General features: G+C 37.7%; 1 protein-coding gene and 1 long non-coding RNA gene across 6 annotated transcripts in view; one reads left to right on the top strand and one right to left on the bottom strand.

Annotated features, from left to right (window-relative positions):
* Nucleotides 1-13,313, bottom strand: part of Tmtc1 (transmembrane O-mannosyltransferase targeting cadherins 1) — a 254,647-nt gene that overhangs the window by 24,928 nt on the left and 216,406 nt on the right. For 3 of the 5 annotated variants that reach the window (XM_040280843.2, XM_040280846.2, XM_040280847.2), the window contains 2 exons: nt 6,375-6,483; nt 1,319-1,429 (listed from right to left, as the gene is read on the bottom strand). In XM_040280843.2, coding sequence (XP_040136777.2) covers nt 1,319-1,429; nt 6,375-6,483 — 220 coding nt within the window. The remainder of the gene's footprint in view (nt 1-1,318; nt 1,430-6,374; nt 6,484-13,313) is intronic. The other 2 variants (XM_021719896.3, XM_040280848.2) reach the window with 1 other exon arrangement.
* Nucleotides 1-13,313, top strand: part of LOC144364886 (uncharacterized) — a 71,691-nt gene that overhangs the window by 34,823 nt on the left and 23,555 nt on the right. The gene's annotated exons all lie outside the window — the stretch shown is intronic.

Genomic DNA, 13,313 nt, shown 5'->3' with positions numbered 1-13,313 from the left:
TCATTTTCCCCTCTTCAAAATTACCTGCTCACAATAGGGTTTCATTTACTTGGAGTCCTAAAACTATTTTCCTAGCCCTAATCCCTTTCTGTGTCATTTTCATTTAAATGTTCCAATGACATTCCAGACATAAAGGTTGAACACTGCTGGTGGAGGAGGAAATTGGTACCACTCTTTTGGAAAGCAATTTAGTAACATGTCAAGAGTCATGAAATATGTGTATATTTTTTGGCATGAAAATTCTACTTCTAGGAATATATCATTAGGAAATGATTCAAAATATTGTTTTCAAAAAGTCCCTAGAAAGGAAAAGTTCACTGTTGCAAAAAAAAAAAAAAAGAAGAAGAAAAAAATAACCTAAATAGTCAACATGCTAACAATTAGCATGTTATTATGTAAAATACAGTCTCTTCTTTTGAATTAGTAAATAACCATTACAATGGTAATTATAAAGGGCCATACTGCACTATGAAAAAGTGAATAATATTATGCATAATTTTAATGTCAATAATATTATACATAATTTTATAAGACCCAAAATATATGAAATATAAGTAGAAAAACAACATAAATATATTAAAAAGATTTGCATGATATAAAAAAAATGATATTTTTTGTTTTTAGATATTTTATTAAGGGTGAAAAGAATATTCTATTTTTTCTGATTTTTCACACTTTTGTGTCTATATGAGTTGTGTAGCTGGGGAAAAAGAATAAACTGATCTCATTTCCTTCCTAAATTCTGGTATTCCTCCTGTCTCCCATGGCTAAAAGTGGCCGTGAGTCCTTTAGATGCTCTGCTCTGGAGTTCTCAATGAACCTTTCATTTTCTTTCAACCTGCACAGGCTGATAGTCCCCCTTTGTACAGTGGTCTGTCCATTCCCTCACCAACTAAAACAAGGCTCTTAGTTACTCACACCAGAATTCAATTTTAAACTTCTTCCAAAATAACCCCATGTATTTCCACAAGGTTTTCGGCCTTCCAAGTCTGAAACCCCCTCTTCGGATATTTAGCTTTGCTTTCTATTACCTATCAATTTCAGGCCTGGGGTGCATCATGAGCCTTAATACGCTTTAACCATGCAATGTCTTTCCAACTTATTAACCTAATTTTCAGATTTCCCCTTCTCAAATCATCTACTTTGCCCAAATAGATTTACTTGCTATGTTTAGGTTCAAACAGAGCAAGGAATACACTATGTAGTTCCAGACAAATCCTAGATGGGCTTATTACATGAATGGTCTCACTGGCACAGAGGATGGGAGAGTGTCAGTAGATAGCATGTTTGCAATAGGAGCCAGGAACAACAAATATACCTTGCTTCCTTTTTTGATGGAATCACAATCTGGCATCAGGGCAAGGATTTCAGCAGGTGTCTGACAAAGTGTTTTTGAAACATCCTTGTAGAGAAGACTGAGAGAAGTGAGCTAGATGATAATATAAATCAATAAGTTAACCAAATGTTGAAGAAGTCTACCCAAAGATTCTGGGGTAAGAGGGAGGCCAATCTGAAGAGAAGGTTCTACAGGTTGGCTATCTGGTTTTCCATCCTCTACCGAGCTCTGCAACAATTTTTTAAAAACTAGAGACATGATAAAAAATTAGTAGCTATTCTTATCAAATTTTCCAATTGAAATACCTGGGAAGGGTAGACAATATGTTGAAAGGCAGGAAAAAAAAAAGGTACTATAGAATCAGAAATTTCAGGATGATGTAAAGAACTTGAAATTAAATTCAGATAAAGAATTCAAAATCTTTTCACATACATTGCGAAAACTTGCCTGCACAATGGGTGACTTCATTTCAGTGATCATTTTAGCATTAGATTGGTCCACAACCATATAAAGCATGGGCCATGCATGTGGACAGATGGTGGCACTGGGAAATGACGGGCTCAGTGAGGGTGGACCCAGGTTTGTGAGTGTTGCTTCCATATTCTCTGGGTATCTGAAATGTTGGGAGGCTGTTAAATAAAGTGGTGCCACGCCACCAAGAAATGGATTCCTTTGCTACCAAAGAATGTTAAGCCAGGTGGATCTTCCTTAGCAGCTTCTCTGTTCCTTGCTTGTGTATCTGAAGCATTCCTACAAGACTAAAGAATCCAAAACATGAAGAGGAGATGGTGCAGGTTGGACAGGGGGAGGCCACCCAGAATTAGACCCAACAGCTGCTCCATCTCTTTCATGTTAAAATCCATTGCCTAAAGGGGCAGAAGAAAGAGCCCTTCAGTCATTCAGTGAGATTCCTAGGTCTCACAGCGTTTTCCATCCACCTCTAGAGTAGGAAAGACTGCCAAAAGATATGACCTTTCTATGTAAGAAAAGAGCCTGGTCTTAGTCATAATTTGTTTTTCTTAACGATTGTTCACAGCTTCCATTACGTGAAATGCAATAACTTACATCAATTTGCTATCGCAGTTCACAAAAATGAAATTTATCAAGAAATCAATTTTAAATCAGCCATCTGGCACTTTTTAAACAAACCTGAGGAAAAAGGATATATGTTGACCTATTCAAAATTCCACTTGAAAACTGCTTTTGCTTTTATTTAAAAGTGAAAACAAAACAAAACAAAACAAAAAAAACCAAAAACAAAACCTAAGCAACTTCTATCCGCTATAATATTTGTTAAAAGTAAGAATAAATATAAAGACCCTGAAGGATGGGATAAAATAAAATTGAGGTCACTAAATATCAGGATCATTTTTAAAATAGTAACTTTCCATGAACTTAGAATTCATCAATTTAGAGAAGGAATACAACTGAAACTTGGGAAATTTATTAAGGCAAATTATTTTTCACGTATTAATACTTTATTAGTATGGAAATAATTATACTAATCACGGTGTTAATAGTTATTAACTAATTAAATTATTCATTAAAATATCCATTAGCACTAAGTTGATATTCAAGAAGATAATCTTAAATATTTCTAAAATGTTAGAGCATTAGATACAAGAAGTTAACTCAGAATATACCAATTTTCAGACTTGGAAACTGAGGCCCAGAGAGGTAACAGACTCTGCCCATGCTGTTGGTTACTGTGAGGTGAAAAAGGAAAATGCTATTAAACGCTGTCAACATCACACCACAGGTAACTGAATCTCAAAGTAAGTTAAGTCAAGAGATGCTGTGTGAAAGCCTGCATCACTACATTAAGCCCTAAGAAGAAACAGGTGTAGAAAAAAATCACTAGTTTTCTTAAGCTCTCAGTGTGAAGAAGATAAACCTAAAACACTAAAAGTCAATATAAGGCTGAAATTTAAATGCAAGATATTAATTCAAAAAATAACAATACACAATTAGTTGTTATGGATTCCCATAAATGGAACCCTTTGGAAAGACAAATCACCATAAAATGTGGAGGAAATGGAAGTTGAACTGATTTTGAAGAATGGGGAGGGTTTAGAAGAACAGAAAGAAATAATACCCAGTGGTTCAGCAGGCTGAGGCAGGAGGATCACCAGTTCAAAGCCAGCCTTAGCAACAGCAAGGTGCTAAGCAACTCAGTGAGACTCTGTCTCTAAATAAAATACAAAAGAGGGCTGGGGATGTGGCTCAGTGATGGGATGTCCCTGGGGTCAATCCTTGGTACCAATAAAACAAAACAAACAAACAACAACAAAATAACTTGTTGGATTGTCACTGGTATGGTAAAGTGATATCAATTAACATCAAAGTAATTAATGGAATATTACTCAGCAATTAGAGAGAATAAAATCATGGCATTTGCAGGTAAATGAAAGGAGTTAGAGAAGATAATGCTAAGTGAAGTTAGCCAATCCCAAAAAACCAAATGCCAAATGTTTTCTTTGGTATAAGGAGGCTGATTCATAGTGGGATAGGGAGAGGGAGCATGGGAGGAATAGATGAACTCTAGATAGGGCAGAGGGGTTGGAGGGGAAGGGAGGGGGCATAGGGTTAGAAATGATGGTGCAACGTGATGATCATTATTATCCAAAGTACAGGTATGAAGACATGAATTGGTGTGAATTGTGTATACAACCAGAGATATAAAAAATTGTGCTCTATGGGTATAATAAGAATTGTAATGCATTCCACTGTCACATAAATAAAAAAAGAGCAATTAAATGTTTATCTGCCCTGATAAGCTGGGGAAAAATGAACTGGAAACTGTTAATATAATGCTTGATTTATTTAGTTATACTTCATTATTCCACAAAGAGAGGCAGGTTTAAAAAATATACAACATAAACTGAATAAAATAAATGGTTTTAAAAATGACAAACCCGAGAGTAAAAATGCACACAGAGTAAAGCAGACTATGCAGTCTAGAAGATTGTCAGCTGGAAGTGAGTCGAGGCAAGATGGAGCGGGGAGAGGGGAGAGCGAACCCTTTCTAGCAGTTTCAGGGTTTTTCATGCACTGGTTTCAAAATAAAACCAACCAACCAACCCTTGTAATGTATGAGAAGTTCAGCCTTCTTTAATGCTAAAACATGAGACAATTTGTCCTTCTAGTGCTCATAAAGACGTCACTGAAATATAATTATGTCCAAAAAAAAAAAAAAGTCACTGAAAGATGTCTTGGGTGATGGCCTATGGTTATAATGGATAATTTCTCATGGCTGTGTTTCACACTGGCTCTCGTGGTCAGACAGGATCATCACGCTGAGACACAATTCCATTATAACACTGTGGCCTACATGCTCAGCTCCACTTGCAGTATAAGAGTAAAATTCAGAACATGTACCATAGTAGAGACAAAAATCTACTGGTCACATACAGTGTGACAGACATGGGAATACTATCATGAATAAAATGGCAATTCTCATAAAGACCACGAACATGCAAATGTATGTTAGATGGTGATAAATACTATGGGAAAGTAAAGCAGGAAAAAAGTTGCTATTTACATACAAGAGTCATCACAGAAGACACCTTTGACATGGTAACACATGGACAAAAACTGACATGATGTGAAGAAAGAAACTCTGGGCCTTCTGGGAGAGAAATGTGGCAGGCAGAGAGAACAGTTCCTGACAGGGTCCCCAGAGAGAAGCTTGTCATGCTTGAGCAAGACCACTGGCCAGAGAGAGGCAGGATGAGGATCTTAGGAAAATGAAGGGGCCAGAAACCAACCTCAGATCAAAAATATTCTTAAGAAAAATTGAATTTGTACTGATATTTTTTTGGTAGAGGATGGTTACTGGAAATTGAAGCCAAGAGTGCTTAACCACTGAGCCACATCTCTGGACCTTCTTATTTTTTATTTAAGTTCTTTAGGGCTTTGCTAAGTTGCTGAGGCTGGCTTTGAACTTGTGATCCTCCTGCCTCAGCCTCTGGAGACCCCGAGATTGGTGTGCACCACTGCATCTGGTTTGTACTGATTTTTAAAATTTCCTAAACAGTACAGTATAACAACTATTTGCATATCATTGGCATTGTATTAGGTAATACAACTAATCTAGAGATGTGTATGGGTTAATATGCAAATACTATAACATTTCATATTAAGTACTTGAGCATCCACAGAGTTGGGTATCTAAGGGGGATAATGAGGATGACTTATTAAAGCAAGAAAACTACTTTCATAATTTCCATCACTTAACTACTCATAGAATGTCCTAATTTTGCTTCTTGGTGGAACTTATGAGTTTTTTAAAATGCAAATTGCACCCTAAGTAACTGCCTCATCAAAATAATTTCTTATGTTTAAGCCGAATGAATGCTGCAAGGCATCTAGCAAAGATGTTGTGCATGATTTCAAAGACAATCTGGCAATTGTGTGACAGCATAATCCACTGTCTATCAAGGGCACCTCCAAGTGTCAACAAAATTATTTCATCAATTTAGAGAGGTTGACTTCTCTCCACTTTTCCATAGCAAGGGGTCATGTGTCCAGAATTCTGAAAAGTGGTATCAAATCACTTTGAGAGTGAAGAGGAGGAGATTCAGCACAAACCTTTTTTATGCCACGAGAAATTTCTCTTAGAATGCCATCAAACCTGCTATCTCCTAACAGGTATTGAGACACAGGGTCTTTAAGATTGTCATTAATTTGTTCCCTATTGAGTTCAGAGACCTCAATCCATTGTCAATTCCCCAGAAAAATATGACAAGTAAACAGCAATAAAAACAGCAAGTCTCAAAGTGACAGAAAACATATTAATGGTCAGTAAGACACCACCTTTGTCTAAAGGTCATCTACACTGTGAAGAAAATATTAGAATGAGAAAACTAGGCTTCTCATATCTGTCAGGAAGAAAAGTGACATAGAGAGACTAGGTGTCCAATGTAAGTTTACCAACCATTAGTCAAATCTTTAGTACAAAAATTTATGTAACATTAATTTATACACTTAACAGTCACATTTAAAAAAATACGGTGTGAAATTAAATGGAAACAATTACCTGCTCAGCCAATAATGAAGCTAAGCTTGAATATGCATCTGCAAACTCTGGGCCATATTTAATGGAATCCTTCAGAAGAGTGATAGCTTCTTCTTTCTTCTCCTGGGACCTATAGACAATAAGTGGGGCAGGGGCATCTTTTATTAATACTTTGCTTAAATCCTCTGATTAGACTTTAAAATCTCATTTCCTTTTAGCAAAGATTGCTCATTCATTCTGGATTTTATGGCAAATGAATCAAACTTGGCTGTCTTAGGTGCTAACAGCTTCTTTCTGTCTCTTGGATTCTCCTTTGGAAAGTGATATAAAGATGCAGGTTATTCACTCATTTTTCTACCTTCTTCAATGCACTTTTGGGGAGTTTTGCGTAATAGTTTTATGAGTTGTGAACAAGAAATGCTGACCCTCAGAAGAGTAATTTTGGGGCCATTACCTAGGTGGCATGGGAAACAGTTTACCATGATGTGGAAGATGGTATGGGCTGCCTGTTTCTGGCTGCACCACTTCTAGCTGTGTTCCTAACAGTAGCTGAGCCCCCCACCAGAGACAAGCCAGGCCAGACTGCCAGTGTTAATCTTTGGTTTTATATCTAAGGGAAGAAAAGTTTCACACATGAAGTTATGAAATTAGAAAATACTGTGACCACTGATCAGCAAATAATAATGAGCTATTTTATCATATTTTTATTGAAAATTGGGACTGATTCAGTAAATGTACAGCAACTTCAGCAGAACTCCTCCACCAGTTATCAAAGGCCATGAGAGTGGCTCCTGCTATAAGCCCCTACAGGTTCAGTCTCTGTAGGATGAAGTTATGTAGAGGGAAGTTGTTACCGTTTGGAAGCGAGGTGTCCCTGAAAAGCTCACATGTAAGACAACGCAAGAAGGTTTGGAGGAAAAATGATGGAGTCACACACAGACTTAATCCAATCAGTGAATTAATCTCCCGATGGAATTGAGTGGTAACTGAAGGTAGGTGTTGTGTCACTGCAGGAAGTAGGGCACTGGGGACATGGCTTTGGGGATATATTTGTATCTGGCAAGTGGAGACCTCTCATATTCTCTGCTTCCTGATCATCATGTGAACTGGTTCCCTCTGCCACACTCTTCTGCCATGATGTTCTGCTTCACCTTGAGCCCTGAGGAATGAAGTCTGCTGTCTATGAATTGAGACCTCTGAAACCATGAGCCCCTAAATAAACTTTTCCTCCTCTATAATTATTCTGGTTGGGTTCTTTTAGTCACAGCAGGGAAAAAACTGACTAAAACAGAAGCTAATACTGACTCACATGTATGAGTTCTTAAGCTGCCAGAAGCGGCTTGCAACAAGTTGATTTCACCTTGACGGGAGCTTCCTATGACAGATGGAGGGTGCGGGGGCCGGGGGATTCATGATTCCAATACAGACCTTGGATTTATGGGTTCAATTTAGTAAATTTTTACCATTGTCTGTTATATGCCAGGCACTTAGCTATTTCCTAAGGGAGGTGGTTTTCCATACTATCTATCTACTTCTTGGGATCTAGGTAACTCCTAATAGGATTCTCTGATGCACAGTCCTATCTTAGAAAACAAGTTGTTCAACACCTGTGTCCTTAAGTGAATGGTTCTTGGGATGTGGCTTTAAAATTGCAGGATTATAATAAATCTGTATTACATCTTTCTTAAAGCTTTCTTGTTGATTCATCCAGTCAATAAAAATTTCAAAAGTGTCTTTACGTCTATGGAAGCCATTAGGATTACATATATTCAGGTTTCTATTCTAAACTATACCTTGAAGTAATTCTTCCATTTGCTCACTTTTTTTTAAATGCAAATGTATGTTTTAATCCTGGTAATTTGACTACTGATTTTATGGTTAGCAGAACTCTTTCTCTGAGGATTTCATAAATCTTTATAAACATTAATTTGAAAATCATCCTAAAATCCAAAGGAAGATGCAGATTTAGGAGATGAAGGCTGAAATTAAGTCTCACAAGGCATTATTTAGTCAGATACTCTTTAAAATAAGAAGAGGGAAAAAAATAAACACTAAAATGATAGTAAAGATTTAATGGTTTTTATTTGTCATAACTTATATCAGTTAAAATGGAAACTGAGACTTTTTACAAATGAACTCAGCAAGATTAATTACCACTTAACATGGTCTATGAATGCAAATACTTGAGATTGTCCATTAACATTCATGTGACACAATGGAAAAGTTATCATCACAGTTATTCATAGGAACTCAGATTTCTTTGTGAAAAATGGTATCTCTAAAATTCCTTAAGGAACTTGTTGCTTTCAAGAAAAATGTTTCATCCTGTGATCAGCTCAGTGATGAGAATTTTATAAGACGCAAGACTCTGGCAGAGAGGACTCTTCCTCTTGGCTCTGTACTTTTGGATGATTCTGGTTTGTCTGGGAACTTTTGAGAATCACTAGAAACTAAGGGTCAGACTAACAGATGTCACATGCCACTTTGACAGATACTTTGCAATGCTTTTTAAAGAAAGTCCAAACATTCCATAAGTAGTAATTTTGTTTTTGTTTCTGCAAGGGAGACAAATTGAGAGGATATTTCTTCTACAGTCCTGTTGCTCACCATTTGGTGGGAACTTGTATCATAGGTGTGGTTTTGGCTTAAAAATTTACAGCAGTTAATTTGTCCAAATAGAACTTTACAACATGATTACCATGTGAAATTAAACTTAATTTCAAACTGTTTCAGATTTTAGTAGCATTCTTTTTCAAATGCCCATTGTAGCACATGTTCCTCTGACAATTATCCCCTATTTAAACACAGGGGAGAGATTCCTATAGTACTATCAGACTGCTGCCATCAACAGTGCACCTTACTCTGTCTGCTTGTTAACACCTCAGTTCACACTTTTATTTTACACATTTGCTTCTAGTTACTCTTTCTTCTCTTTGTACTACATGCAGACAATTAAAAGAAAGTTTTCTATGAGCACTGCTTTCAACATTGTCCCTGAGGTAGAAATCTTCATTAATGCTCAACTGCCTACAGATAGACTCAATCAAAACTCTCTACAATCTGGTTCTGACCAACATTCCACAAACACCCTGGGACCCACTATTCCAACCAGACTGGGTGGATTTTGGCATATTGAACCTAAGAGATCACCTGCTCCATTGATTCTTTATCTTCACAGTAACTTAAAGTCGCCTGGGTGTGCTTTAAACAGACCTTCATGTTCTGAGGAAGCCCTCCATATGAATGTGATCACCATCCACATTTGAGTATTATGAATATACCAACCTCCCTCATTTATAGTGATGAAAGTGAGACTCCAAGAGCCTCAACGAACGTCTGGTCCCAAGCAAAGAGGAAGGACCTGCCCCAGGTCTCGTGCCTCTCTGCCTGGTGTCCTTACCATAGCACTTCACGGAGGGCCTTTCCCTCCTCCCCACTTAACTTCTGGTTCCCAGTGAAGCCTTCCCTGACTTGCCTGGCTCAAAGCACTGTCCTCTCATCAAAGATCCTAAGCCCATAACATGATTAGAAAAAAGAAATAAAGAAGGTCTGTGTATGTGTATCTATTATCTATCTCTATATCCACACAGGTCAAGTATGTTTAAATCTGAAAACCTGAAATCCAAAATGCTCCAAAATCATAAGCTTTTTGTTTTTTAGATGTTTGGACAAGAGATTCTTAACTCGTAAATTTTCTATGGAAGTATTTAAAAAATCCTAAGAACTAGAAAACCTAATGTACTTCTTCTGGTCCCAAGCATTTTGGACAAGGGATACTCAATCTACATCTTTATCAATTCTTTATCTATGTCTATCTCTCTCTCTCCCCCCCCCCCTCTCTCTCTCTCTCTCTATATATATATATATATAAATATATATATTTAACGGAGACACACACACACACATATATACAGTCAGTACTTTCCAGGCTCTGAAGCAGCTTATGTACCCTGACTACACAGCAGTTAAAAGCACAAGCTCAAAGACCAGGTCTGGGCTCTGATTCTACTTCTACCATTTACCATCTTAGGCAAATTGTATGACTTCTCTGTGTCTCAGGTACACAGTAGATACTATATCTATTTTGGCTTTTTTGTTAAGTGCTTAACCACTGTTGGCTTTTATTAGTTCAATTAATGTTTCTAAAATCACCCACTGAAAACTAGCTCCTCCCCCTTTTTTGTAGTTTAGAAAAAATTTAGGTTAAATATCAGAGTAACTTTTCTTTTTGTACTTATTAGCACACACAACCCGGGATGTGCTAATATACCTAAATCTTTGGTGTCTATCATGTGGAAAGTGACACCAGTAACAGAATCATTCCCCTGGGCAGGCTTCCTCTAAGGCAAATGTCCAGGTAAGCAGGCCTAAAAAGAATTCAGAATCCACTTAGCTGCCACATGGGCCACAGAAAGGAGCAGATCAGCATTTTTCAGGGTGATGATCACAGATGAGTGCTCAGGCAAGGAAGAACCAAGGCATTTGGAATCTCTTCTTTAGCTGGCAAGGAAGTTTTTCATAAAAGAAAGATTTAGACAGTAATTTCCATGTAAAAAGGAGGTGGGCATCACAGGAGAGGCAGAAAATTTCAAATAGTGTGAACTTGCTTAATAATGGGAATTACCAATATACTTGAATTGTACAGATCACCCCTGGGCCAGCATTAGACAGTACTGAAATTTCCCAATGTGTTCATTTTGGCTCTATAAGAAATAATTTAGGAAACTCAATAGCCTATTATCAGTATAAGTCTTATCTATATGAGACTACTTCCTTAGCCATTTGAAATGAATTGACAGGTCAATCCAAAAGAGGAAAAAATATTAAAATAACATTTTTGTCTAAACTAACCAAGCATGTGATATAGGTTACCAGGTCTACACGTGTTTTCTCAGAATTCTTTAGAAAAACCACCTGAATTAATCAGGTCATAATTTGTGAACAAGTAGATAAAATCAAACCTCAGTACACACCCTGTGCAACTAGCCAAGGACACACTATGAATATGGAGTCATGAAAAGAACACTGTGAATTCCTTTGGGAATTCATGTGACATGAAGGTCTTTCTGAGCTTCTGTTAGGGGGTTCCACTGGCGTGGATGAAACTATTATCTTACCCCATTTAGGTAAGATAACAGGTAAGAGGTAGCCTATCTCTTTTGCCCCTCTATCTCTATTGTTCCTCAGCACACCCTGAACTTCTTTGTCTGCCATATGCAGTCACTGTTTGATAAATGATGATTATCCATGACCTAAAATATTTTATCTGCACTTCTCTCTTAGATTGATACTGCTAGAAGTTTAGTGCTTAAAAATTCCTAGGTGTTGCCAGGCACAGTGGCAAATGCCTGTAATCCCAGTGGCTTGGGAGGCTGAGGCAGGAGGATCTTGAGTTCAAAGCCAGCCTCAGCAATGGTGAGACGCTAAGCAAGAGTGAGACCCTGTCTCTAAATAAAATACAAAATAGGGCAGGAGATGTGGCTCAGTGGTTGAGAGCCCCTCAGTCCAATCCCTAGTACCCACCCCCACCCCTGTAAAAAAAAAATTTCTAGGTGTTTAGTAAAATGCAGAGTCTCAGGTCTTCTAAGATGTAGTGGATCTTGGGTGGGGCCCAGGAATCATTATTCTTAGCTCCTCAGGCAATTCTGGTCTTTAAGAACATGGCCACCCTGACTTGTATGTGGGATTCACCTATCAATACAATGCTAAATATAACAGGATTCTGAAGGCTAAAGAGGGAGAAAGAAACCCATGGGACCACCTGAGCTGAAGGAAAAGGTAGCTGTGGCCTGCCGAACTGCCCACCAAGAAACATTTCTGCCTGCCAAGGGAGGTGAGGAGGCTGGATGGGGGCAGGTGGGGAGCTCTGCAATTGGAAGAGGCATTTTCTTTTCCTAGGAGCTCTATTGTGAATGTACGCTGTGGATACATGTCCTCTATCCTGTTACCCATGTAAGCATCATAACGGAAATAAAAACCTTCTAATATTTTGCTGCAAAACTCAGCTCTTTTTAAGTTTCCCAGAGGAACTTCCAAAAGGCTAAAATTCCCGAGAATGGGTTCCTGGGACCCATAACATCTTCGTCATTGATTTCATGAAAGAAACATTAAGCAGAAATTAGATCCTGTTCAAAACGTGCAAATTTTGACATTAAACATTTGTAGTTTCACAGGGAATTTTCCCTTTGGTTATACAGCAGTGAAACTGTTTTTCCTGTGAGTTAAGTAAAAACATTTGCCTCCTCTCACTTTCCTGGCTCTATCTCAATGACAGAGATTTAGCAAAAGCAAATAAGGCTTTGCCACATTTTCTTTCAGTAATTAAGGACCTGTTAGGTTTGTCAATTCAGAAAACTTTTTGGATTCCTGTCTAGAATCTTATGACACATTCATTTAAACCGAAAGCAGATGCTTGCTTTAAAAAAAGTATTGACATTTGGGGAGAATTGAGGAAATGCCAGTAACAGAAATAAATGGATTTGGCGATCCACTTGGCAGCAATAAAATTTCTCATTAACCACAGTGTGAACTTGGAGCACTGGGCAGCCTCTTATTTACTATTCCTTTGTTGGGGTATTTTGTTGTTGTGTTATTGGATCCAGAAATGATATCTCTCACAAATGAAAACGCTTATGATTTTCTTTCTTTCTTTTCTTGGCAGACGGATTTTACTAGCTCTTCCAAAGAATTGAATTGTGAAAGTCAAGTTGTAAATGTCTAACTGAGATGATCTTTTTAAAGCACACATTTTTTCCATGGCCCTAGTGTCTTTCCTATTCATAAAGAGAAGAAAACAGGGTATACTCTGTGTAGCTTTAAGTTCAGGTCTACTGAACACATCCTGGGCAATTCAGTGGATACACAGCACCTAGTTTACTGGGTCACCCTAGTTTTTCTGCTGGGTTTTTCCACAGATGTGAACACACAATGGTCTGGAGAACTCATTCATGGGATAGTGAG

Source organism: Ictidomys tridecemlineatus, chromosome 6 (assembly GCF_052094955.1).
Source record: "Ictidomys tridecemlineatus isolate mIctTri1 chromosome 6, mIctTri1.hap1, whole genome shotgun sequence".
Lineage (NCBI taxonomy): Eukaryota > Metazoa > Chordata > Mammalia > Rodentia > Sciuridae > Ictidomys > Ictidomys tridecemlineatus.
This window is presented reverse-complemented; position numbering and strand designations above follow the sequence as displayed.